A 27,912-nucleotide genomic window follows, 5' to 3' on the forward strand; every position below is an offset into this window, starting at 1 on the left:
TCAAGGAGACACGAAAGTACCAGGTTGCTTAGAAAGAAACTGCATTGGCTTCCTGTGGCTGAAAGAATATCTTCCAAATTATGTACTTTAATGTTTCATTATTTCCTTGGGAATTGTCCGGGATATTTTAGCACGATTATTAAACATGTGTCTTCCAAAAGAAGACAACCCAAAATTCAAGTGCCGAAATGCAGAACGGCAGCGTGGAGAAATGCTTTTTCTATATTGGGACATAAAATGTGGAATGATCTTCCGGATTTTCTTCCCTTGGAACAGCATGTTCAAGCGTTCAAGAAGAACTTGAAAACCCATCTTTTTTGTACAGCACTTTGAAATCGGAATCACCTCTGAGTGTTGGAATAGGTGGATAATATTCTTCTTCATCATCATCATCAATATAACACATATAGATATCAGTAATTTTGTAATAAATTACATTGTTGCAAAATCTTGTCACAGAGTTTTCTTTGTTTTTACTCAAGACTTGTGGACCAAAAGAGTCAATTTTACTTCAAGTAAAATTTTGATGCTGGACTGCACAAGTGATCTTAGATGAAAAAATTAATTCCCGTGAAAGAAAACACCAAAAGTTTGAAGTTATTACTGATTATGAGCCAAATGTATTTTTCATTCGTTTGGATTATGGTTAGCGATAGATTCCAGAAGTACAAATAGAACATTTATTTTACTATTTTACAAATTTCCTTTTAAGTTCGTTGTCTCGCTAATTTGTATGTTCTTATAGCTTCAAATGAACATCATTGCTGGTAGAAACAGTCCGAGCAAGGAATCTTCGACCGTGGATTCAAGTAGTAAAATTTCTCGCGCTAAGCTTCACGATGATTCAACTACATTAATTGACCAGTGGGAGTGGACCAACAAATGTAGCAAAGCAAATCTAGTAGACGTATTCAGACTGCACTGTGGAAGCTTCCCTCTTCACATGGGACAGAAATCGGAACTTAGAAACATTTTTGTGAGCGGAACAATGGATGATATCCGTAATAATTTCCATCAATTGATGAGTTACTGCGCTCAAGACGTGACCGCTACTTACGAGCTGTTCTGTAAGCTGTACCCACAGTACAGGTATCACAACCCGCATCCAGTTACTTTTGCAGGGTCGTTATTGATGGGGAACTCGCGACTTCCTGCGGATGGATTGTGGGATCATTATAAGAAGGTGAGTCACAATTTAGGTACGTAAGCTCCTGAAGTAACTTATGGGGTCATTAATAGCCGAACTCAGTTTCTCAGTCGGCTGTTATAGGGCTCCAAATTTTTACAAGGAATTCCAAGGAATTTGGATTAATTGGTTTTGTCTTTTTACAATTCAAAGAATTTGGATTGTATTGGTGCTCTGTCTTTTTACGACTCGAATAGGAGCATTAGGATTCTACAGGTTTTTACGACTCGAATAGTATCTATATTCACATAATTTTAGGAATCGAAGAGGAGTATTGAGATTCCACAAGTTTCTACGACTAGAAGAGGAGTATTGAGATTTTCATTTTTTTTAGCTGACCCAAGTTTGTTCACGACTTTAAAAGTGGCCAATAAAACCCTTTCAATGCTTCTGCGTGGGGCAATAGGTATTTTCGAATGGATCAAATTTGGGATTTAGGGTAAAAGTTTCAGGATTTTCTGCAATTATTATTTGTTTGTTTAGTTTGGTTTATTTAGTTTCTCAACTTTTGAGACTTTGTCTTTTTGGCCGACAATGTTCAATTGATCTGCTGGTTTGGATACAGTAGTTCATTCAATTCTTTGGATTGTGTTTCAGGACTTGTCCTGCTATGTTTTCGAATTTCAATTGTATTGGGGTGCTGTGCTGTCTTTTCTTTAAAGATCTGTCCCACATTTTCATGATTTTTGATATCAAATCGAAGTGATGATTTTGGTCACGCCGAAATAAGATGTGAAGGGCAAAAGTGAGTGGTTTTGCGGCGTGAAATTTTTTCACTCTAATTTTAAAGTAGATTGAGAAAACGGCGGTTGAACAAAACTCGTTTTGTCGTTAATGGTTTTTTGTTCACATGCGGCGATTTGACTTCAATTTTTTACTGTTTTTTGGAATTTTTCATCAAAATTTTCCTAAAAACTTTTTCGAATTCATTCATAGTCCCTCCTAAGTCTAATTTTTTGTTTATTCAATGAAAATTTTGTGAATTGTATCTCGGGACTTGCCGCTTTTTCTACATTTAGCGTAAATTCTTTTGACTTCTTTAGGCTAGTTTCATTGTTCGCTCATTCTGCTCACAGTGCTTATAAAAAGCAGTTGCTCAACAAAGCAATCGAAAATTAACAGAATCAGTATCAAAGCGTGGAATCAAAAATAGAAACGGGATAAACACATAAAGCCCAATTTTAGATAAACGCTACATAAGTCTTAGTTATCATCTATAATGCTCAATGGTATTGATACTAGCCCCTGTATCCTCTCATCAAGTAACAGGAGTATGTCTGAAAACAAAATGAAATCAAAATAGTTTCTTGCATCAATCAGTTTTTTTCATGTTTTTCTGTTCTCTCAATCACAATCGGGTTTATGGGAGTTTAATGGCGGCTATTTTCCAGCAGTCTGCCTGATATGTTTTTCACACACAGTGATGGTTCCAACGCTAAATGGTATATGATGTTGAATTGTGAATTTGAAATGAGTCAGTTTATGGTTTAAAATGTCCCCACTCATTCACCTTCATTAATTGAGTAACATTGGTTACGTCGCTGGATTCGATATCCATGTATTCGATTGCTCGAATTGTTGTGTCACACTTCTCTAACCGCAATTATTTTTCAAAATTCAGGCGTGCAATTCAATTGCCAAGAACAAGACTAACAGCCTAGACAAGCAATTGAGGGATATTGCTCTGAGCGTGGGACTGGACAGCTCTGAAGAAGGCAAGAAAGGAAGAGAAAACATTTGGCTCAAACAATTGGACTGGAGTGACGTAGAACTCACGCAGAAGAAAAACAAGGAGATTTTTATTGTAAGTGATTAATTTTAAATAAAAACTATGCATCCTAAACTAGTTTGAGGTTATTGAACGACTCTTTTCCTAGAGTAGTTGTCACTCGTTGGTAAGTCACCCACGAGTGACAACTATTCCAGGAAAAGAGTCGTTCAATAACCTCAAACTAGTATGCTTGCATTGTACAAACGGTTTTAAAAATGAATAATTAATAGCCGCCCTCATCTTCTCAGCCGGCTATTATAGCGCTCCTATTTTTTTAATAGCCGCACAGCGATAGCTGGGGCTATTATTGGCTTTCTCTTGGTTTTTTTACGACTCGAAGAGGAGTATTGGTTTTCTTAAGGTTTTTTTTTAACCGGAAGTACTATTCGTTCAGACGATGTTTTGACCTAAAAGCGAAAACGAGTAAAATTGCAGTGTGAACTAATTTTTTCTGAGCGAGAGAAGTTTTTTGATCATGCTCTGCGTTTAGTGAATGACTTTTTGACATTGAAAAGTAGTTTTTGACTGAATGGCACATATAGATAACCGTTTTTAGCCGTTTTTTCGTCTAAGTGGCCTAGTTTTTTTGCTTGTAATTTGGTTTTATGTAGAAGTAATTTTTAATCGATGCTATGTTGAAATGTAAACCCCGAAAATTGATAGCACAGTATTTTGCATAACCTGAAATTGCGTTTCAAATGCGAAATTGGCACATATTTCTTGATTTTTTAGTTAATTTGTGGCTTTTTTTTCTATTAATTTCTTCATTTTTGGATCTTTTAGCTGTTTTTTGTCAAAAATCAGTTAATATGGCAACTTCCCTTTGATAATTCATATACTCAATGCCTCTTTCTACCTCGATGTAATTTTTTTTCATAAAATTGTACATTTGCTAATCCGATTTTCGTAGTTTTTTGCAAATTTTTTTCAGTTTTTTGTTTGTATTTTGCTTTTAATTATTAGAAGTAGTATTTTGGGGAACATGAGGGACTTCAATTTCGTTTCAATAAAAATTCAATCATTTTTTGGTGTTAAGTTTTTGAAAAAACAGAATTTTTTTTCATAAATGCAGTCTTAAATATTTTTTGACCACTTTTTTGCAAAATGTTTTATTGTTTCGTATATCTGAATTCTGCTTTTTCTTGTTTTATTCTGTTCAGCAAGTTGGATTTTTGTCTCGAATGACTCGTTGTCTTTTCTATGTCTCGAATGCTGATCAATGAAATGTACTCGTTTTTCTTGAATTTTTTAAATTTGATTTTTAACTTTCAAAAATCAAGGATTGGTCTTTTTGTTACGGTGTTCCTAACATTGTGTCCATATTCTTCACATTCTCGTTTGTATCATTCTAGTTTTGTCCTGGCACCTACTTTTGTATTCGTTATATTGATTTTTTCAGTTGCTAAAAAATTGAATGAATTCAGCTTTTTCTTAGATCTTGGTTTCTTCGGTTTTCAATTGATTTAATTCAAAATAAGGCAGTACTGGGAGTTTGCTAGAAAGTTTTTTCCAACATTTTGACTTGTTACCATTCATTGCAATTTTATTCCGGGCTTGGTATTGTTTTTAGACGATTGTTTGCCTTTGAATATTATTCTGTTGCTTTTGTTTTGCTATGATTAATTTAATTTTTGAATTAGTATGAAATCATGTTGTCTAGCATATATACAACAAGGAAGAATCATGTATTATTTTTGTCTTAATTGCCGTGATTAGAAATCTAATTGGTAGTGGTTATCTGATTCTTAAGTTTGAGCACTCTTTTGAATAATTTTGACTTCCTTGTCTTTTTTGAAAAGTTTTTATCTGCCGTTTGCTTTCGCGATCTTTTTGAGATTAGAATCATTAATTATCTGAGGGCAATTGATGGCCCTGTCAGTTTTGTCAGGCTAACAGTTTTTTGACCATCCTAAAAATTTCAGACTTTTTTAACGTTACCAAACGTTTTCAATAAAATTTTGCTGCATTTTCTTTCTCTTGGTGACAGTGGTTTAAATTTCACCGATTTTTAGATCAGACCCGCGGAGGTAATGAGTTAATGGTTTAATACAAAAGGTCATGGCTTCAGCTTTTAATGAAGTTTTGGTGCTTCGAGTCGCTTCCGGAATTCTTCCGGCTATGTTTTTTGTTTCGTCGTTATGATTTTTGTTACGACCATATGACGTCACAGCCACTTTTTGTTCATTCGTTCATGCAATTTCAACTAAATTGCATGTGTGACGTTATTTTTGGCTCTTAGTGGAGCGGGTTTTTTCGGTCATGCGCGTGGTTAAATTTTTGGTCACACTTGACTTACCTCACTCTCAAAAATGACTTCCTCAATTTGAAATTGACCTTTATTTACTTTAATTCAAAGAGATAAGGTCAAATGGGTGTGTGTCAATCTAAATGAAGGTTATTTGAGATCAGCTAATGGAGGCAGCAATAACTTATACAGATTTTTAATCAAAATATAACAGATCAGCCTTCAATGGAAATACGATTTTTTTTGGTCTGTCTTTTTTACTGTTTTTAGACTGCCGATCTACGAATCTATTGCAGATATTTTCTGGCAATCTGCCAGCTACGTTTTTACTTCGTCGAATAAAAAAATGTTTCGCTTTACCTCATTTTGCCGCTTTTTCAACATTTTGCGTTATATCTTTTTGACTTCTCTAGGCTAGTTTCTCTCTTCTCTCATTCTGCTAAAAGTGATTTTGAACATCAGTTGCTCAGCAAAGCAATTCAAAATGAACAGAGTCAGTATAAAAAATTGAAGTCAGAAGTAGAAACGGGATAAACCCATAAAGCCTAATTTTAGATGCCCGCTGTTTGAACGTCGTTCCTATAAGTCTTAGTTAACATCTCTGATGCTTATTGGTTATGATAGCAGCCCCTGTAGCCTCTCTCTAAAAAACAGAAGTATGTTCAACTACGAAATACCATCAAAATAAATCGGACTTAAAAAATGTTTTTGTACAAAAATCTTTTTTTTTAATGTCTTCTATTCTTTCAATCCCAATCATGCTTATTGGAATCAACGGCGGCTATTTTCCGGCAATCTGCCGGGTATGTTTTGTTCATTGCTCTCGAACGAAGTTGAAGCAATTTTCGTTATCGTGTGCGTATTTTTTATGCAAAATTTTTGCTTGACCGTTTTTATTCTAGAATATTTTTTTTGCTGCGTTTGAGCTCTTTGACTGTTCGAATAAATTTTTCCCGCTTGTTTATTGATTTGTGCGTAATCTTTTTTGCTCTCTCATTCAGAGTTTTACACAGCTGAACTCAAATTGCCTGCAGTTTACTACTAAAAGTCCCATTTGGTATTTCCCATTATAGCCACTCCTCACGAAATTATATCACCCATTATGGTATTATACTGAACGGCAACAGTAAGTTAACACCCCATATTTTTACGAAGTAAAAATTCAATTTTGGAGGCAATATTAAAATTGAGATAATATTGAGACAACATAAAATCACCTTTTGAGAAAATGTTTACACCATTGATCCCCTACATTAGTCATCTCGCCTACCGACGAAATTCAGATAAAACGCAGCATTCACTTATCAGAAATTGCAATGTAAAGTTAATCAACTTCATCCAACTTTCACAGTAACAAGAAAGTTGTCTCAAAATGTGATATGTTTTCACATTTGTTCAACTATGAGTTTGCTTTTGCGTTAAACATTAGAGGGAGAAAAGATGTGATTGAAATGTGATATTGTGACGACTTTCTTTTTTGTCAGACTTGGATGGCGTTGATCAACTATAAATTGGGCTATCTGAAGTTACCGTTACGTATTTTCTCCGAATTTTACATGTAGGTTGAACCACTGGCATAGGGGAACAATGGTGTAAAAAAATTTTCCAAAGTCTGATTACAAGTTGAAGTAATATTGCGTCAAAATTTGAACTCTTACTTTGTAGAACTATGGAGTGTTAACTTACTCTTGATGTTCAGAATCTTTACCATGATGGGGGCTATAATTGGAAAAACCCGAACAGTCTAATGAACCGTACGCTAAAATTTTTAGTGGTCTGAAGTAAGCTCTTTTAAAACCCTCTGAAGCTTCTTATTCGGGAATTTTCACCTCCTGAACTAAATTTTGCCCGCCTGTTGTTCGAGAGCAATGCGCCGGACAATCGTCGTTTCATTTTTACAAAGTGCTAGCTTGTTTACAACCCAAATAATGCTAACTTTTGCAAAGCAATTGAAAAACAGAATAATAACCAAATTCTGGCCAACTGTTGGTAAAAAAAAAACTATGGCGAGACCAACAATAGACTCGCTACTGCTTCATGGCTTATTTTTTGACAGTTTGTGAGAATACGCCAAATTGGACCTTTATATTAGATTTTTGTTGATATTTAAGTCAGACCTTGAAAGAATAGAAATTAATTGACATATCAGGTTTGTTACGAATAGGTGTTGAGCGTTTGAGATAACAGTTATGGGCTTTAAATGGTCTTAACAAAGTTAGGAGACATATTTTGGTTCCTGTATTTCTAGCAGTTTCTGTATCTCCGGTTTGTCCAGTTATGTGAATTTTTGTGAATTTGCTTTTTAGTTGCTCGCAAATAAAGTTTGTAGCAATTATGTTAGTCACGCGGTCTTTTAAAGTGATTTCTTGCTCTTCCGATTTTTCGCCCGATGCTTTAAACTTTTCATCCTCAAAAATTGGATAATCCGGTAAAGATCGGAGGGCATTCAGCGGCTGACGAGCTCTCTGAGCTTTATACCCTACGAGTCCCGAAGTATGCAATTGACCGAAGACGAGACGTAATTGAATTTCTGAGATCTTACTCTGGTTGGTTCTGAGGGTGGTTCTGAGATCTTACTCTGGATCCGCCCTTGAGTTTTACGCAAGCTAATTTGCTTTTAATTGACGGCATTTAACAACTAAAAAGCTATTAAAAACTGCGCAAATTTGGCTAATTCATTTTTGTAATTTAAATCATTGCAGTTGTCTATTTTAACATAAACTGAAGCTCCTAGTGATATTATAGCCCGGGAGCTGCTGGAAGTTGAATTCTTTTTTATTTGCCAAAGTTTATTTTCTTGCATTGTGTCTTTTGTCTGTATTTTTCAAAACTTTCAATTCAAGTCTTAACTATCGTTTTGAAGTTGTTCCTGTAGCAGTTTTGTGGTCTGTTGTCATGTGACTTACTCTCAAAGTTCAAATAATTTTCGCTGTGCCTGATAGATATCAGAAAAATTGTGCTGAATGAATTAGTTTGCTCGGAAATAAATTTTTTGGAACAATTTGTTGTGGATTGTAAAGCATTAGGAAAATAAATAGGAATTTGGCATTTTTTCTAAGGCGTTTCAATTGATCTTTATTGAGCCTAAGATCAAGGTTCTGGAAGCATAGGAAAGGTCTTTGATATATTAGTGCTCCTTGCCTGTTGGAAGTAAGTTTAATCTATCTTCGATTATCTTCAAGTTATTTGAAGCATTGTTTGTTTGAGTGTTAATTTGGCTAAAGAAACTTAAACTGATTTGTAAAGCAGGCCTAAGGAAAATAAGCTAAGTCAATAATGGCTACACGAGGACCTTATTTTAATATTTCATGTGATTCGTTACTAGTTGTCTTCTTTAAAAACCCATAGTTGAAGTTCTTGCTGTCTATCTCAATGGAAAGTTGTGAGCGAAAAATTTGGTTTTCTTTCTCAGAACTAGTTGAAGCGATGAAAGCTTAATATAACGCTTTTTTAGAAGTGACTTCCATAAGCCCAAAGTCATTGCTTCTATTTTCAAATACATAAAACAGGAAACCCCCTATTATTCGACCTTTCTTATCAGTTGCTCCCTTAGGAACAAAAAATTTTTGTCACAAAATCTGGTGGAAATTAGTGCGAAAAAGGCAACAGAAAATTTTTGACCTGGGAAATTTCATTATAGTTTAAAAAACCTCAGAAACATCAAAATTCAAAAATTTGATTATCAGAATTTGGTGTTTAATAGCCGCGTCCTCAATTCTAGGCGGCTATTATAGCGCTCCTAATTTTTTTTTACAATTCAAAGAATTTGAATTGTATTGGGGCGCTGTCTTTTTTTTAAGATCTGTTCACACATTTTCATGATTTTTGAAGTCAAATTGGAGTAGTGATTTTGGTCACGCCGAAACAGGAAATGGAGCGAAAAAGCGAGTGGTTTTGCGGCGTGAAATTGTTTTGCACTAAATTTAAAGTAGAGTGAGAAAACAGTGTTTGAACAAAAATTCGCTTTCTCGCTAGTGGTATTTTGTTCACATGCGGAAATTTCGCTCTGATTTTTACTGTTTTTTCGATTTTTTGGATCGTATTTTTTAAAATGGTTTTCCCAATCCATTCACAGCTCATTCTAGGCCTAGTTTTTTGTTTGAATTAAATTTTCATTTCTCGCTAGTGGTTTTTTTGTTCACATGCGGCATTTTGACATTGATTTTCCGTTTCTTATTTTTTTGATCTGATTTTTTTTAAAAATAGTTTCCTCAATTCACTCATAGTCCATTCTAGGTCTAGTTTTTCTGTTTAGTCAATGAAAATTCTTTGAATCGTACGTCAGGTCTTGTCCTGCTATGTTTTTTTAAGATCTGTTCACACATTTTCATGATTTTCAAGTCAAATTGGAGTAGTGATTTTGGTCACGCCGACACACGAAGTGGAGCGAAAAAGCGAGTGGTTTTGCGGCGTGAAATTTTTTCGCTCTAAATTTAAAGCAGAGTGAGAAAACGGTGTTTGAACAAAAATTCGCTTTCTCGCCAGTGGTTTTTTTATTCACATGCGGCAATTTCACTTTGATTTTTACTGTTTTTTCGGTTTGTTGGATCGGATTTTTTTCTAAATGGTTTTCCCAATCCATTCATAGTTTTTTCTAGGCCTAGTTTTTTGTTTCAACCAATTTTTGATTTCTGGCTAGTGGTTTTTTGTCCATATGTGGCATTTTGGCATTTATTTTGTTTTTTGTCCATATGTGGCATTTTGGCATTTATTTTGTTTTTTATTTTGTTAAATCTACTAGAGCGAAAACTTAAATTTTGAAGTGAACTAGATATTTTGAAAAGAAATGGAATTTGGATTTGAAGTGAAGGAATTTATTTTTACCAGAGATAAACTGATCTAGTGGTTTTATGAAAATACCCCTCCCCCAATGGTTGGTAATAATAAGCGGACGGTAACCGAATTTTATTGGCATGTACACCCAATGGTCTTATCGGGCTGGTATATTTGGGGCCAATCCGACCGTCCACCCCCGAGAAAATAACACCCAAAGAAGCGTGATTTGAAGGTTTTTGAAGTTTTGGGTTAAAAAATGACACCCTGAATAAAAATATAGGTGAAATTAGTTTGAAAACGATTAAGCATGCTGTTTCATTGATTCTAGTACCAAGAGAAAAGGGTTTAAGTGGTTTTTGAATTGTTTAATGGAGATAAATTTAGGTTATCTTTAAAAAAAAGTTTATTAGCACTTGATATCGAAATATTTTCTCCAAAAGCTGTGGTCGGATTGACCTGATATTTTGGGGATAGACTAAATTCGATGTGGGGAATGCGATTTTGATGTCAAAAATGACCCACGCCAATCCCAAAGGAACTACCCCACGCCGGTGCTGCGGGACGTAAAATATGAATTGCTCGTGGAGTATTTGTAGTAGCTTTATGATTTCTGGAGGGCTGGAAGTTGGTGCATCGGGATTAACCGAGAGTCGAGAACGGGAACTTGATGTTTTTGAGCGGCCGAATGCTTTTGAATTGGTTTTAATTTCATAACCTGAGACAATTATTGACAAAAAGTACCCACCCGGTTAATTTTGACGAACTCGGGTTTGAGCACCCACGACTCCTGGAAAATTTTAAAATGCAAACGATTGGCAACGGATAACGCTGTGACGATAACTTTGGCATGCAACTAGTTGTCACCCTACATGTTCGAAATATCCTTACCTACTAGAACCTAAGATGTGACCTTCTGAATTTTGATCCCTTTGAATGCTCTTGCACTGCTCGTGTCCTTTTATGAGTTAGGTCATTAAATTTTTGTAATTAGGCGCAAATATGGATGGACTTTTTGTGACAATGGTTGTTTTTAACAACGTGACTCCTCATTTTTGACTTGTACTCTGGATGACCCCTAGAATTTTAGAAATATTGCTGGTTTCGGCGTTTTTATATGCGGGGAATTGCATTAAATGGCTGTTACCTTTTGTGAAGGACGCTTTTTTTATTCCGTTAAGTTTAGTTGATGACTTATTTTCTCAAAGAAACGATGACGTAATTTCTCAAAGAAACGTTTAATTTTCATGTAATGGGAATGTCATGTGCATATGTGCGATGAAGCGGAGTGGGTTTGATTACATAAGAGTTCATAAGAGTTCTAAGAGTTTACTTAGACAAGGTGAAAGTTAAACAATGGTTGTTAGCAGTTGAATGACAGAGCATAATTTTGCAGTGATTTTTGAACAGTATATATAGCCATATTGTGACAGATTTCAAATGTGAGTTGCAATGTTTCCTTAAAAGATTAAGGTTTGTTTGCTCAAGATAAGAGCGTGTTGTTTGAAGTATAAATTGAAGTGACGCACCTAGAAACATAGGAGAGATTTTCGCCCAAGCGAGAGAGAGTTGTTTTGTGGTCAGAAGGAGTTTCTTAGTGAAGCAACTTGAAGTTGATTCTTATAGAGGCCGGATTACTTATAGTTTAATGGGACTAAACTTTGGAAAGTTGCAAATGCAAGACCATTTGCGATACTGTGAGCATTTGGGTTAAGTTCTTTTGGGAAGTGAGCCGCGGAAATTTTTCTATCATTATCTTAAATACTATTGTAAATTTTCTTATAATAGTTTTTTTCCTATTGAAGAGAATAATTGATATTAAGAGCCTCTGTAGGAATTAACTCTTTTGCGACAATTTGCTTTTGAACAGCGTGCGAGACTGGAAGAGCAGAAATAGCTGAGTAACAAAGTAGCGCTTGCTTCACCGATTCAAAACCTTTGGTTTATTTTAGTTGATCGATCTTCTGGTCGGTAGAGTCCCCTCACTGTTGAGACTACCAGCGTTTCAGAAGACGACATAATGCTAACTGTAGTTAAATGTGGGTCGACTTTTGTAGTTTCAAAAAGTACATTAAATTTAGTTTTCGAATTAAAAAATTACTTATCACAATTCATGCAGAATGCAATTTCTATTTTTTATCCACAGTTCATTGATGTAAAATTTTGTGATTAGGTAATGAACAGATGTGCTTTTTACAATGAGAACTCAGACTTCTGACTGGGAAATTTTGTTCACATTAGGATATTTGTTCAGGTGGCTTCTGGAGGGAGAGAAATCATTCCAAAATGGCTGTTTGCACTAATAGACAAGGACACAGAGCAGGTATCCCTGTCGCTCAAAATGCACATCACTCCTCTTCTCATGCAGATGAAGTACAAGGGATTCCCCCTCTTCCACAAAAGAGATAGTGGCTGGTGTTTCGTGGTTCCCAATAACAATGAGAAAGTTCTAGATTTGAAAAGTGAGGGATACAAAGAAGTGAAACTGCTGATGGCTGATTTTGAAAAACTGGGATGTTCGAAAAAACAATTTTCTTGCTTCAAGATTCCACATGCATCGGGTAACTGATTTTTGCTGGATTCCTCTGTGAGGTTTTATTTCGAAACGAATTTTGGATGATAATAATAAATTTTTCATTTTCTGTTTCCAAATAAAATAAAGGTTATTTATTGCGCACAAAAAATGCACAGTCAAACTGAAACAAAACGAGTGGTTCTAATTGAGAATAACTTAGTTCTGTTTGTATAATGACTCTAATTAAACGCCTTGACTTTAAATTAAAATATTTGTAGACGTTTTTGCATTAGATAGATTATTCTGATTCTAGACTTAACGATTCTTTATAGCCAAGGACTTCAAAATATGATTGTAAACGAAATCGTGATGCATGAATAATAATTCTAATGTTGGTTTTTTTTGCCATTTAAGATTTATTTTTACTAATTATAGGTAAGAAAAGCTTGAACGTTGGGACACCTTTCGCACATGATTATATAAAGTTAGTGGAAGCAGGAATTCTAACGAGTGATACGCATCAGGAGTTTCTGAAATCGTTCATTGAAACCGAAAAGGCTACTCGATTTTGGGCGAGCAATAAAAGTAGAATATGCAATGAACAGCTGCATGTGCAAGTAACAGCAATGAATCACCGCAATAAAGATAGTGCTGTAAACGGCGAAAAGGTAAAGGAAAATGGATGGATTCTTCCAAAAATGTGCGTTCACGGTACACTGACTAGACGGGCTACTGAAAACACGTGGCTAGTGGCAACAAATGCCCAAACAAATTGCGTTGGAGGGGAACTGAAATCAATGCTCAGAGCGCCGAATGGATTCAAATTCGTGGGTGCTGATGTTGACGCGGAAGAAATCTGGATAGCGGGTCTGATAGGAGATTCGTCTGGTGATATTACAGATGGAGAGTTTGGTCTAGCTGTTAGAGGGCACGGGGTTAGTCCGTTGGGGTGGATGGTAGTTGCAGGAGATAAAGGCACGAAGACCGATATGCATTCGTTCACAGCCAGGCAGCTCAATCTTAGCAGAGATGAAGCCAAGGTACCAACTAGTCTTGCATTTCTTTTTAGGTTTTTTGGTCAATTATTCTAGCAAGTAACGAAAAGACTAGTGAGTAGAGACGAATGAAACAACTTTTTTAAATATATTTTAAATTGTACTTTTGTTTGCTCCCTTTTTTATTTTAAATTTAGACAATCACGTCGAAGGTAGCAATATTAGACAAGTTTATAGATTATAATACATCTAAATCGGTCAATAGCGATCGTCAAAAATAGGGATCGTTATTATAATGGATTTTAAAGGTTATTTCCCAATTGTGAAATTAAGTCTCCCAGTGCGCTCTGAAGAAGTGATAGTATGACGATGCTAAATTTTGATTGGTTGAAAAAGACTTTTATAAATTCATACAGCACGCATTTTATTATCTTGAAATTCAGACAGACGATTGTGCTCAGTACAGTTCAGTTGCTTTCCATATTACTTGAATTGAAAAACTTGTAGCAGAAAAAGAGCGTTTTTACCGAACCCGCGCTTCGAATAGCACTTAGCAAAAACTTGCAATTAAAAGCCTTTATTAGAAAGGATATTGCAACGATAACTCTGTCTTCATACAATATAGTACTTGGCACTAGCACCTACATAGCTGCTTCTAAAAAGATAAAAAAGGTAGAAGCAAATTAAGAAGAGAGTTATCATATGGCGACAGAGATGTTGAACGCTTACTTCTGTTAAAAAGAAAGAAAAATTTGAAACTCATGGAATTAGCCATTAACGGAAAAACTTACAATCTTCGAATCATTAGAAAAACAAACAGCGGAATTAGCCTTTATTTTATCGCACAAGAAGACAATCAAACCGATATCAAACGGATCCGTATTACAAAAAACTCAGAACTTTACAATTTCTTTCAAAACTACCGAATTCGAGAAATTAACCAAACCACAAGCACAAACAAACTTTACCCATTCAAAATCATTTGAGCATCAACCTCTTCGTTTTGCTAGCAAAGAGAAAATACAACGCAAGCCACAACAGTACTTCTATGACACTATTGGAAGGCTATCATCCTAGAAACCCGTTCGTATTCTTCAACGACAAAACAATCGACAGAAAAGTAAGTCAAAAACTTGCAGCGAAGAACAAAAAAGACCTACCAAATAGCCTAAACTGCAAACTCTGTGACACAGCTAAATTGGAGAAGCGCACAAATTGCTCTTTCCAAAAAAACACTTCAAAAACGAACTGACTAAAAGAAAATGGCAGATCCAAGTCCGCCTCACGTACATCTGAAAAGATTCTCAGGACTACCAAACGAAAACTGGCCTGAATTTGAAGGACTACTGAGAGCAAGCATTGCTGTATCTAGAATTCCTGAAGCGAACCACCAACGTGCAAGATATCTTCACCTACACTTAGCCGGTAATGCACTTAACTATTACCTTCGACTCGCCGAAAACACAAGAAACGATCTAGACGATTCGCTTGAACAACTACGCAACCGATATGCAGGAGCAGACCAAAGAAGAAACTTTGAGCTCGATCTGCAATCGAGAAAGTTTGATCCAGTGAAAGAACAACCAGATGACTTCCTCACAGATCTGCAACGCCTCGCCAACCTCGCAATTGTGGACGATCCTGCAGCTCACATAGACCGCACTGACGAAAGAACAAGACGAATAAGAGAACAATTCATTTAAGGCATGCCCTTCAAGTACAAGAAAGTGTTGCTGAAAGAGAATGACAACATCACTGTAAACGAACTATGCGCTATCATCAAACGACGAGTCAGAATTGATCAGATAAACCCCGAACCACAATACACCACGGCATTCAATACACTAAACGCATCGGGAAACCCTGCTGTGGCCCAAGCCATAGAAAGCATAATGGCGGCAGGCATAGCATCAATGCAAGTAGCACAGCCACCGCATCAACGCGTGGAGAGTACTCAGTACCCTAGCTACAGAAGAGGAAATAACTACAGAGGCTACAACTACAACAGACAAACATACCAGTACAATGGAAACCAAAATGGCCGAGGATACAGTAACAACTACAACAGCAGAGGACGTAACCGTGGAAGCTTTCAGAGAGGTCGAGGAAATTATCCGAGAGGAAGGTCAAACTTCCAACGAAACGACCGAAGTAATGGACGTACCGAAAGATCTCCTACACCAATGAGAACATTTTGCAGAACATGTGCTAGCAATGAGCACACTGCCCGAGATTGTCCAGAACGTCAACCAGCATACCGCGATGGAAACATGCCATTCAATCAGCAATCAAAAAACTAAATAACCTGCATGTTTTTCTACAACATATACCAGATAGCATGACAAACTATAGCGAAAATGTATTCATAATACCTCTGCAGTTCGAAACATTAATAATGAAAGCAGTAGCAGACACTGGAGCATTCAGCAGCGCCATGTCAAAGAAACATTTTGATAAAATAAGCAGAAACCTCTACCAAAAACCAGAAAAAACAAATCCACCTGAAATAAACGTTTCTACAGCTTTCCTACACCAATCACCCATTTTATTTACAGTCCAACTGACATTCAAAATTGGCCATTTACAATTTGAGGAACAGTTCATGGTGTTTGAAACACTTTCCGCTATCCTTCTTGGCTTTCCCTTCTTTGATAAAAATGAGATTATTATTGATGCCCACAACAGACTACTCCAAACACCAGAATTTACTTTTCAGCTAAATCTAATGCACATAAAAGGCAACAACAAACAAAAACGTCTCAACAGCCGAAAAAAAATCATGCTCAAAACCAAAACAACCTATACGCTATCACCTGGGGAACAAAAATTTCTGGAACTAATCCCATCGGAGGAAACTGATGCACAAGAACAAATTGGACTCGTAGAGCCTACTGTCAAATTTGAAAAACTGGGCCTTGGTCTAACAAGCACGCTTGACAAACTTACAAAAAACAAAACTACCACCCTACTTGCAATCAATACAACAGAAGTTCCACTGCACATTAGACAAGACTCTCCAGTAGCAGCATTCGAAATCATCACACCAGAGCAAGCACGCTACCTGATACCACTTGAGCCAAAACTTCTCCCATCAAGCGACTCAAAGAAAACAATAAAGCAAATAGAAAAATCTATAGAGAGAACAGCAAAAGGCGAAATAAATCATATAACAATAAAACACGAAAAAGGATTCTGGTTTCCGACCCCAGAAACCAATACCGACACATCGAAAATGAGTGAAGTTGAAAAACGCATATATGACGAACTTGTTAAATTTAAAAATCTTGAAGCAATACAACCACTCGAAAAACGAAGACAGGAAAACTTTTCTTTACGCATTCAAATGGAGCGACAGCGTACTCTCTGACAAAGATAAAGAAAGAACAGAACAGCTTCTAGTCGAATTCAATGACATATTCACAAGGCACCGCCTTGACATTGGCTACACTCACAAATTCTCAGTCAAATTGACACCAGACACAAACAGACCTGTATACTCAAAAACTCAAAGAATTTCAATCCATCTCAAAGACGATTTGCTTGTTGAACTAGCCCTTCTCCAGTACTACGGAGTCATAACAACGCTCCCCTTCAGCCGCTACTCATCTCCAATATTTGCAAAACGGAAGCCAAACGGGAAGCTCAGAATATTAGTAGATCTAAGAAAAATAAACCATCTCATTAGAAACTACTACAACAATAACAATTTCCCGATAGCTACACTAGCAGATGCGGGCACCCACTTAGCCGGCAAGAAACTCTTTTGCAAGATGGATGGCAGCCACGGCTACTTCTCTGTACCAATGGCAGATGAACAATCAGTACAGTTACTGGCCTTCAACTTCGCATCCAGAACATATGCTTTTCAAAGACTAGCCCAAGGACTAAGCAGAAGTGTCAGCGCCTTTAGTTCATTCATGCGTCAAAACCTGGACCCCGTGATAACCGCGGATAAATGCTTTCAGTACGTCGATGACATTGGCATCGGAGCACATGACACAAATGACATGTTGGAAAAACTTCGAGCAGTCTTTACATGCATCCGAGAATCAGGAATGAAACTCGCAACAGACAAATGCGCATTTGGACTCAGAGAAATACAATTCCTTGGTAATACGATAACCTCTGAGGGTCTCACACCAATTACACAGAAGATTACAACTTTTCTGAAAACATTCAGAATGCCGCGAAACCCAAAACAAGTCAAACGAATGATCGGATTTTTTCAATTTTACAAAGCCTTTATCCCTGAACTCGCTGAAAAACTTTTACCGTTCTATCGTCTACTTAAGAAAGACACCAATTTTGTGATAGAAAAAGATCACCAAACTATGCTGGAAAAACTCACAAATGATCTAAGAACAGCCTGTGACCTTTCACTCAGATTACCCAAAGTTGACCAGCAATATGTAATAATGGCCGATGCATCCCTTTACGCAGCCGGATACGTACTAATGATAGAAGACTACACAACAAATGATGATAATCAGGAACTGAAAATTTATGCACCCGTCAGTTTTGGATCTAGAATTTTCCACCCAAACCAACTCAAACTTTCGATATATGCGAAAGAATTCCTCGCAGTTCACTTTGCCCTAGACACCTTTGCAAATATTATATGGGGATGTAAAAAACCAATTCTCATTTTGACAGACAACAGATCAGTAACCCTGTTCTTTCAAACAAAAATCATACCGCCAACACTTTGGAATGCTCTCGATCATGTGCTCAGCTTCGACATCATACTGGGACACATACCCGGAAAAGCCAATTTAGCAGCGGACTATCTGTCGAGAATACACATAAACCCGAAAGAAAAGCTCGAGCTACGCATCAACTCACGCATATCGATGCACGAAATCGAAATCAACACAGCAGCAGATACACCTGACAATTCAATCAGTTATCTGAACAGCTCAGAAAATGACGATACCCCCAAAATTATGAAAACATACTTACTTGAGAGAAAACAAACCAGCGGAGAAGATCCTATGAATGTTCGAGCTGACGTTCAACTGCAAATTCTTGCACCTGCAACGCAACAAATAAACGCCATGCATGAACAAAACCCATTGGATGAATTCGTCACTCACGGGCACGGACCTTTAGACCTGCGTGCCGAACAACAACAAGACAAAGATATCAAACGGGTACTGCTCTGGTTTGAGAGAGGTTCACCGACTACAGGACAATATCTATCCAGTGACCTAAAAAAGTATCTCAAGCAGTTCCCAAGACTATCGATAACAGAAGGCGTCCTTCATCGCAAGTTCTATAACCACACTGGAAACCAATTTATTAAACAATATTGCGTCCCGTCGCACTTACAGAAGGAAGTACTCTACAGAATTCATAACAGTGTTTGGAGTGGGCACAAAGGAGTCTCACTGACAATAGCAGAATTCAGAAAACGATTTTACTTCCCGAACTTCACTGAACGCCTAACAGAATATATCAGAAACTGTCTCACATGCTTGCAAACAAAACCAGCACCAACATCTGCATTGAAACCTCCATTACAACCACTTTCGTCTCTACAAAACTTCCCAGCAGACCTTTTACTAATAGATCTGGTGGGAAAGATGCACCCTTCTCCCTACACGTACATTCTCTCAGGTATTGACGTGTTCTCGAAGTACCTTTTCGCCACACCTCTTATGAATGGCGACGCAGACATCGTAGCACGAGCCCTTGTCTCAATTTTTCTGAGACACTCCTACATTCCCTCAAGAATCATATGTGACCTTGGTACTGCGTTTACATCCGAACTAATGAGCGAACTAGCAAACCTATTGGAGGTAGAGCTCAAACATTGCACACTGAAACATGCGCAAACCATTGGCTTACTTGAAAGAAACCACGCACCGCTCAAACAAATCTTGAGAATTAACGAAAACCAAACTTCCTCGGACTGGCATAGATACGTTGACATTGCAGTATTCATACACAACACAACATTTGCACCAGCTCTTGGTTGCACGCCATCTGACGTCTTTCACGGCAGAACACCGATAAATCCTTTGGACTTCAGATTTCAGAATACAAAATTATGGGAGTCTCACCCAAAATACGACTGCATTAAAGAGCTACAAGACAAAACTACGGAGCTTTTCTCCAGCGTAAAAGACAACCTTATCTCGTCTTATCTGAAATATAAAAAGTACTATGACAGAAAAGCCAACGCCACACCACTAAAACCCAAATCATACTGCCTGATCCTTGACCCAAAAAGCACAACACAGGTAGCAGTGATGAATAAACAGCAAAGCAGGTTGATACCATTATACAGAGTAGAAAAAGTGCTCACGAATGCAAACTACATTGTACGCAAAACCACAAATTACACGCAATGTATCCATCGAATGAGACTTCGACCTGTGAAACCTCAATATCAAGTAGAAGACCTCGAACATGTAGACCCCGAAAACTTTGAAGCAGATCCCACCATACCAGAACAAGAGAGAGAACCACAGCTGTTCGACAACCAAGTCAGGCACCACATTAACGAAGACAACATGCAGCTACCCATAACAACACCAGATGCCCAGTCAGTTTCTTTCAACTCAAACATCCAAACAGCTAATTTTTCTTCTGAAGACCCGCCAATACAATTTCATGATATGACACACGAACCGACGTTTGACCAAGATGCATTCTTCGTGGAAGGCTCAGTTCCAAGCGCAAACACGCAAGAAACACCAGAATCAATTGATACAGGAGACTACGTCTTCTCAAACAACTCAAACTTCTTACCGTCCGACAGTCGTTTTGGCTCAAATCGACGATACAACCTTCGCAGAAATGATCATCTGGCATTGGCCCGAGAAAACTCGCTATATAACCTCTTGCAACCATCAGAAAAAGCAAAGGAAGAACAGGTAAAAGTCATAACTTACTTCCCACTTGACCACATCCCAGACCCAAACCTGACAATTGATACAACAAACTGATCACGATGAGAGCATTGCAGACTCACAAGCAACAAGCGCACAGTCGCGAAACCAGAGTCTCAATGACTTCACGTTCGATTCATCTGAAAATCTTGGCGATCTATTTGGTGACGTTAATAGCCCCGTCTACACGCCCCCAATATTAGACACTACAGGCGAAACCTTATACCGGACCAACTCGATCAACGATATTTACAACAATACAACCTCAAGCGATGATGTCCAACAACCGATATCCGACGAGAACAATGAGCACTCCCTTATAGGAGGCAACATTTCACAAATTGAAAATAACGAGAGCAATAGTGCTATTTCTCAACACGATAACCCAAGCACATCTTCACCACTTCCTCAAAGAGTATCCAACAGAGAACTAGCGGACCTTGGCCCAACGCTTCAAAACAGACGAAGAATTGTTCCGCTAACACTTCACCGTCGGGAGATCAACGGAAACCTTCACCAAACTTTTGGCTTCGAAGATGACAGCCAATAGGAATTGAGCACCAATTCTCTATTATACATACACATTAGATACGTCACCAACCAATGAAAACACTCCAAAAAAATCCTAATTTAAAAGGAAAAAAGATACAGCTCAGCACAAAGACTCTAATTGAATTTCACAAACAAGCCTATTTAGCCAAAATGCTCAATACCGTATTATTTTTACTACAGCTTTTACCCCTGATAAAAACGAACCAACCATCGGTGGCAACAAAAGATGGAGTATTATTCAACCTTCATCAGAAAATTCTATTGACAGAAAAATTTGTCAAAACTGAAATCCTGGTCCCCTACCCAATATATAACAAAACAGTGGAAGACAAACTGATCAACCTGACAAAAGAGATAGACAAAATGTGGACTTCAGAAAATTATGGATGCCCATTGAACTTCACAAATATGACTGACTCGACAGCAGGCCTCCACTGGATAGCGCAACAAACAATGATAGAAAACCAACAGGCCCAACACGACATTGTAAACCTCAAATTGGAAATGAACACACTACTAAGAGCAAACAGTCAAACTTCTACAACACTGCAAAGACAACCCCGCGGTGCGGCTGCCGCAGCAGCAGCAGCCGCAGTGCTTGGAATTGGAATAGGAACAGGCGACAAATTACTATGCTTCATCAAATCAGTGTTTGGAGGATGCGACAAAAGAGTGGCTAGAAACCAGAAAAACATCAGACAAGCAATGGCTTATCTTCAATACCTAACCGATCATGTTGAACAAATAACAATCCGAAACAATGAAAAATTCTATGTTGTATCAGGTGAACTGAAAGCCATCAAAGAAGCCCAGAACGAAATTATAGAGACACAAAACAGGAACTGGGAACTTGCTGAAGGACAATTCAAGGCGTTACGACAAAACGTGCACCACATGAGAAACTGCATCCAATACTTATACGTAAGAGAACAAATCAATCAACATAGTCTTGTACTTAGCAATATTTTTCAAGCAATACTTGCTAACATCAAAACATACCGATCGGCCCTTTATACATTTCGAATCAACATACTGAATGCCTTGACGCCTCTCATGAATCAGCTATTACCAATGTCATTAGTCCCAAGGGAGCAGTTGCATGAAATTCTTACGATTGTTCATTTCCAACAAAATGGACAACAGGATCGATTATCTCTAGCCGTACCAATCCAAGAGATTCTCTCATACTATGAAACGAAATTAGTCACACAAGTCGAGGCAATTGATGCAGGTCTTATACTTACACTTGCAATTCCAATGGCTTCAAAAAGTACAGTTATGAACGTATTGCATGCCATTCCGATCCCAATGCCGGACGGGGATACGGGTAAAGCTTTAGTTTGGCGACTTGAAGCCAAATACATGGCCGTCTCAGACGACGGAGAAGAACTAGCGTTTATCGATGAAGACGAGCTCGCAAATTGTATCGGATCCCAAAAATACGCAATATGCACCAAAGCCATTCCAACAGAACAGACTTATCAGTCCTGTATGGCTACTTTACTTTACCACGATGACGAGCTACTTGCATTGCAACGCTGTCAACTGGATGTAGTAGAATTGCCGTTGACTGAAAAAGCACGCAATCTCGGCTTCGGTCGTTGGTTAATAACATCGTCCAAAGACGATTATACACTCATCGAAAGCGCTGGAAATGGCAGCAATCCATTAGCAAGAATTGAGCATCCTGGGTGCAGAGTGTGTATCATCACACTGGGATGTGGAAAACAGCTTAGAGGACCAAATGTTCATCTTCGCTCAGACCTCACTGCTTGTGACACAGTACCGGCAATACGGTTAGATTTTCAATTACCAGATCCAATAAGTACACTCTTCAAACTACTGCCCCCATTGGATGAACTACCAAACTTCTCATCAAGATCTGAGGCACAAATTCAAATTCTTCAGCAAATTCAACCAGAGTTTAAACAAATGGAAACACGACGAACAAACAGCAAATCAATAGAACAAATGGCCGAACCAATTTTAGAAAGAATAAGAGCATTCAAGCCCGAACTCGAACACCGATTCGAACAGTACATACCATGGAAAATGTCTCTTCTTTTCGGATTTTTATCCTTCTTGATAAGCGTATTACTACATCTAACTTATTCGCATCTTTTACACAAATGGGCAAAACTTCACCGACGTTTCCCTTTCCGAATAACACACGAAGGACGGCGAATAAAAACAAAACCAGTACAAGTTGTCGCATTGAATGACTATGAATACCTACAAGAACATCCAGAACATCCCCTGCACAAATGCTCACTAGTACTACCACTCGAAATTAAAACTGAGTTCGAAAACCAAAACGAAGAAAACATAAATAAACCCCGCACTCCTTACACATTCCTGAGACTACATCAGAAGACTAAAACGTAACGAAGAACCAACTATCAAAATTGATCATGTCAACAGGCCTGCCGCACCGAGTCAGCCCATCTATACACATATACCGGAACATCCACCGATATCCCATTACGGAGCGTACCCTCTCAGAACAATCAATACAGGAAACGTTTAGAAAAAAAAAAAAACCTGACCGGGACTCGAACCCTCAACTTCAGCATGAGAGTGCAGCGCGCTACCAACTGCGCTAAGTGGGACGGCCGCGTGGTCCGTAAAAACAGCTTATAAATAAAAAAAAGGAAATAAAAGTTAAATTTTTTTACCCTTCCCCTCTTCTCTACCCCCTTACCCTAGCTTACCCTTACACCCCTTTGCCCTTTCCCAGATTTTCCCACATTATGGAAGCACCGGGAACCCGCCGGGATTCGAACCCGGAACCCCAGCTCAACGGCCAGAGATACTAACCACTGAACTAAGTCACTTGTTAAAAGTTATCAATTACATTCACTTCTACTCTGCCGCAAATTAGAAATTTTGTGTTAGCACTGAGCAAGGAAAACAAAATTTAAAAATAAATTTTTTTAAAAAAAAAAATAATTATTAATGAACAACATTTATAATAGCCCTAAATAAACCAGAGGGACCTATCCTCCATCGGCAAAGTACCCACCATTATATTTGCGAAAACTTAATTCAAAATTTTGATATTACTCGAGTATTTAACCAAAAATTTTCATTATTTGCAATTATTCTTTGAGAAAAATCAACAAAGAAAAATTACAGAGCAATTCCCCTTAAACCTCCATTGTTAAAGGCGGGGATTTGCTCCCTACCTTTTTATCCACCGACGAATTTATTTTTATAAAGAATTTATACTGACGCACTAAACAACGGAGTAATAAGATGCAACTCCCGAAGGAAACTTATCAATTATCTGTCAAACCGAGAAAAAGAAGGAAATCCATTAACCCGGAAGGCGAACTGTCCATCAATCACAATGACAGCCTATAATGGAACACTAATCAATCCAACCAGGGATAATTCCCCACAATCCCAATTAATCAAAATGTCAAATTTCCCCCACTTCCCCCGCAACACTATCAATCATTCAAACTACCTTTTGCCTGCTAACTACCAGCAACACTCTTCATTGCTAACTGTTCATTCTCTCAACCTATTACAATTTCTTCGCGGATAGAAACTTGGAATTTATTTCAAACAACTTAAACAATTTTCCTACAACTAAAATTTTACCTTTTGCACTATTTCAAACATTTTATAATGAATCCAGTATATCACTTCAGAATTAAAGTTGAGCCGCGCATTAACACTACATTCAACGGCCAGCCAGCTTATATTACTGAATACAGCATTGCCTTTTTTACAGATCGTGAAGCAATAATTAGTATTAACATGCAACAGGACAATATTGTCAACAATATTTATTCAATTTCTTTTATCCCCCTTACAGTGAATGAGACATCAGCCGTATGGCAAACAATTCTACAATGCATACAATCGGGAAATAATTATATTAATGTGAATTTCTATCTTAATTCAGAAGGAGAACCAGTTGCAGTAGAACCATCGCAACCAACCATTTCTGAAAGTCCCGACAGCCCTGACCCTACATCAGACCACAATTCAACTGAATTAAATTATATTCCAATTTCTCCCCCATCACCCATTCCATTCTCAGATGACTCCATGTAAATTTCCTCAAACATTTGCATTTATATTCCATTAAAAATCTTATCTTATGTCTTATCCACCAACCCCAACTTTCACCACAATTGACCAATCAGAAGACACCATTCCTTACATCTCTCCAATTCCAACCCAATTTCCACTTTATGCATACTTTCTCACTGATTTTGATATAAAACTGGCAGTCTTTTCTGAATACTTCATTTTCCCCTGCAATACCTTATGCTTCTGGATTAACTTCTTGGACAATAATCAAGACAAAAAAATCACTTTGGAACCAGATCATCCAAATTTTCTTACCTTTTTGAATTTCTTACAGAACACCGAAGAAGAATTTTTAGAAGGCGAATTTCACCTGTAATTTTTTTTTTTAAAAAAACCATATTTACTTATTCTTTCCCTGATATTTACAAATCTCAAAACCTAGCACCTCAACAATTTTGAATTTTCTTAAAAATCATGACAAGCATTTGGGACCAAATCCGAAATTACGTCGGCCCAGAAGACATCGCCCCAAAATTACACACCAGCCACAACATCAACGTTTGCGTAAAAGTCGGAATCCAATATAGGGAATGTTTTTTCAACGAATACGCAATAATACAAAATGGAACCATCGTGATCTGGGCACACTCCCATACAGGCCTTCTCACGAAAAAATGTTTTTTCTACACAACCTGGGAATATTACACCTACGTTTACCATTTCATTACTTCATCCCAAGGTACCCAACTAGCCCACCAATTCTGGGATTTTATTCAAATGGACAATGACGACCCCATTGAGTTCGACCCTGTTGGCATCCGTGTATTCACTTAGACTTGCATAATTTTCTCTAATTTTTATCCGAAATACCTTTTTAAAATCTTTTTTCATGAGTCGCAATTAATTTAATGTAGTACTTATTTTATAAACACCGCAAATTATTCAAATGTAACGCCTCCTCTTCTTATTTTTAATTTCTTACCAATTTATTTTTTTTACTTCTGACCAAAAAAAAATTACTCGTGAGTCATAACTCGTGAGCACAATGAGCAAGCACCCCTAACATAGCAAACTATTATTAACCAATCTATTCCCAACCATTATCAACAAAAATTAACATCCCACCTTGTTATCACTTCGAAGGGCACGAGATGGAATGTCAAAATATTAATTGCTTACACTGCATACGACTGTGCAACATAACGACCCAAAAAACTCACGAAACATCATTTTTTTTCCAAAACAACACCAAACTAACACAGACAGGACCCTTACCGATTGCCCAGTATCAACAAAAAATAATCCTTTCAAAATACGTTGAAAGGGCACGGGCTTGAAATAATAAAACCTCAAAAAAAAGTAAAAATAAAAACAACCTGGCAGTATAGTTCCAACCCCAAAAAAAAATGTAAATTAAAGTCGAACAACTCACTTATTCCATTGAAGGATCCTTTGGAGGAAGAAACGAATACACAATATTCTCGTTCTCGTTCGATTGCGTTTTCGTTTCCCGTTTCCCACCCCATTTTCTTCGATTACCTCGTTTGTTATTTGTTTTTAAAATTAGACCACTATTAGCGAAACTTTGCACATGCTCAGTCACATCACTAGCACCACCAGTTGATACTTCTCTTTCTTTCGCCCAGTCTAACACTGCCTTTTTATTTTTATTTGATATTACAATTCTTTTTACCGCACCTTTACGCACACCATAAGCAAACGATCCCAAAGTCCGATCAACAACAACGTGATTCGATTGATCACGCGCCTCCCAGCCCGTCACTAACGACAAACCTTTTGTAAAAGTTAAAACAGCATGCGCGCACAACGAAGGCTGGCACAACACATTATCTTTCGTCGGAATTAAAAACCAAACATCCTTTCCCAAACCACTTGCAGAAGGACCCCTCTTAATTAAATCCATAAAATATTGCGGGGTACCCATAACATTATTAAAATCCCTTGATTTCTGATAACTTCCACAAATCAGAAACAATTTCTCACCACACGGCGTTTTCGAAACACTATCATTACCCCCAATCTCAACATGTGCCGCCGTCCACCACTCATTCCATTGTACCATGGCATCTCTCCTTACACCAGTAAAACCATCAGGCAAAACACCACTCATCAAACCATCCACACAAAACGTCCAACCTATTGAATTACACAAACCAGCATACGACCCAACTTCTTGATACAACCTGCTATCACCACTCTCCAACTTTAATTCACTAACATAATTATACACATCACCCTGATCTCTACAGCCCCGGAACCCTTCTACTAAACTTTCTTGTAATCCCACAATTTCTTCATTATTTATTGCCAATGGCACCTTTGGCCAACCATTCTCTCCAACCAGTCCCCCTCTACCTTCTATAGTTAACTTATTCTTTAAGGAGTTCCAACTATTTATACCCCGCCCATCGACTGTTTCCACTTCTTTCCATCCGAGACTTATTAATTTTTTCCGATCGTACTACTGATGTTTGAACTCGTTCATTTCGATTAGCAAATCTTGTCTGCCTCGTGTCGTTCTAAACACGATAACTCTGTTTAAAATTACAAAAAAAATATTAATGCTAGCTTATGAAATCCTAAATTGTTATAAGTAATTAACGAACCTTTTAGTGTCCATACTTTGATAAAATAGAATATCCCGTCTCTTCGTTATTACAATTAATCGTTTTTGCAAAGCTTCGATAAAATATCCAACAGTCGATGAATAACGCCGCTCTTCGCAGTAAAAAGTATTCTGAATAACTTTATCAATAGAGCAGTCACTGACACTGTTCTCAATTTACTTTCCTCCAAAACTTCCATTAGTGACTGTCAATTACTGCCATACCGAGGGAATTACTTGCGAAAACTCCATTAGTGACTGTCATTTACTGCCATGCCGAGGGATTTACTTCATTACTTTACTCCCCTCACA

General features: G+C 37.5%; 2 protein-coding genes across 2 annotated transcripts in view; both read left to right on the forward strand.

Moving 5' to 3' along the window:
* Positions 1–27,912, forward strand: part of LOC142341501 (uncharacterized) — a 36,511-nt gene that overhangs the window by 4,844 nt on the left and 3,755 nt on the right. The window contains exons 3-6 of the mRNA XM_075392475.1: positions 746–1,183; positions 2,808–2,990; positions 12,230–12,536; positions 12,926–13,530. Of these exons, the coding sequence (XP_075248590.1) occupies positions 746–1,183; positions 2,808–2,990; positions 12,230–12,536; positions 12,926–13,530 (1,533 nt within the window). The remainder of the gene's footprint in view (positions 1–745; positions 1,184–2,807; positions 2,991–12,229; positions 12,537–12,925; positions 13,531–27,912) is intronic.
* LOC142341500 (large ribosomal subunit protein uL18-like) overlaps positions 1–27,912 on the forward strand; it is a 302,218-nt gene that overhangs the window by 3,057 nt on the left and 271,249 nt on the right. The gene's annotated exons all lie outside the window — the stretch shown is intronic.

This window comes from Convolutriloba macropyga, chromosome 6 (assembly GCF_964194025.1).
Source record: "Convolutriloba macropyga chromosome 6, txConMacr16.3, whole genome shotgun sequence".
Lineage (NCBI taxonomy): Eukaryota > Metazoa > Xenacoelomorpha > Acoela > Convolutidae > Convolutriloba > Convolutriloba macropyga.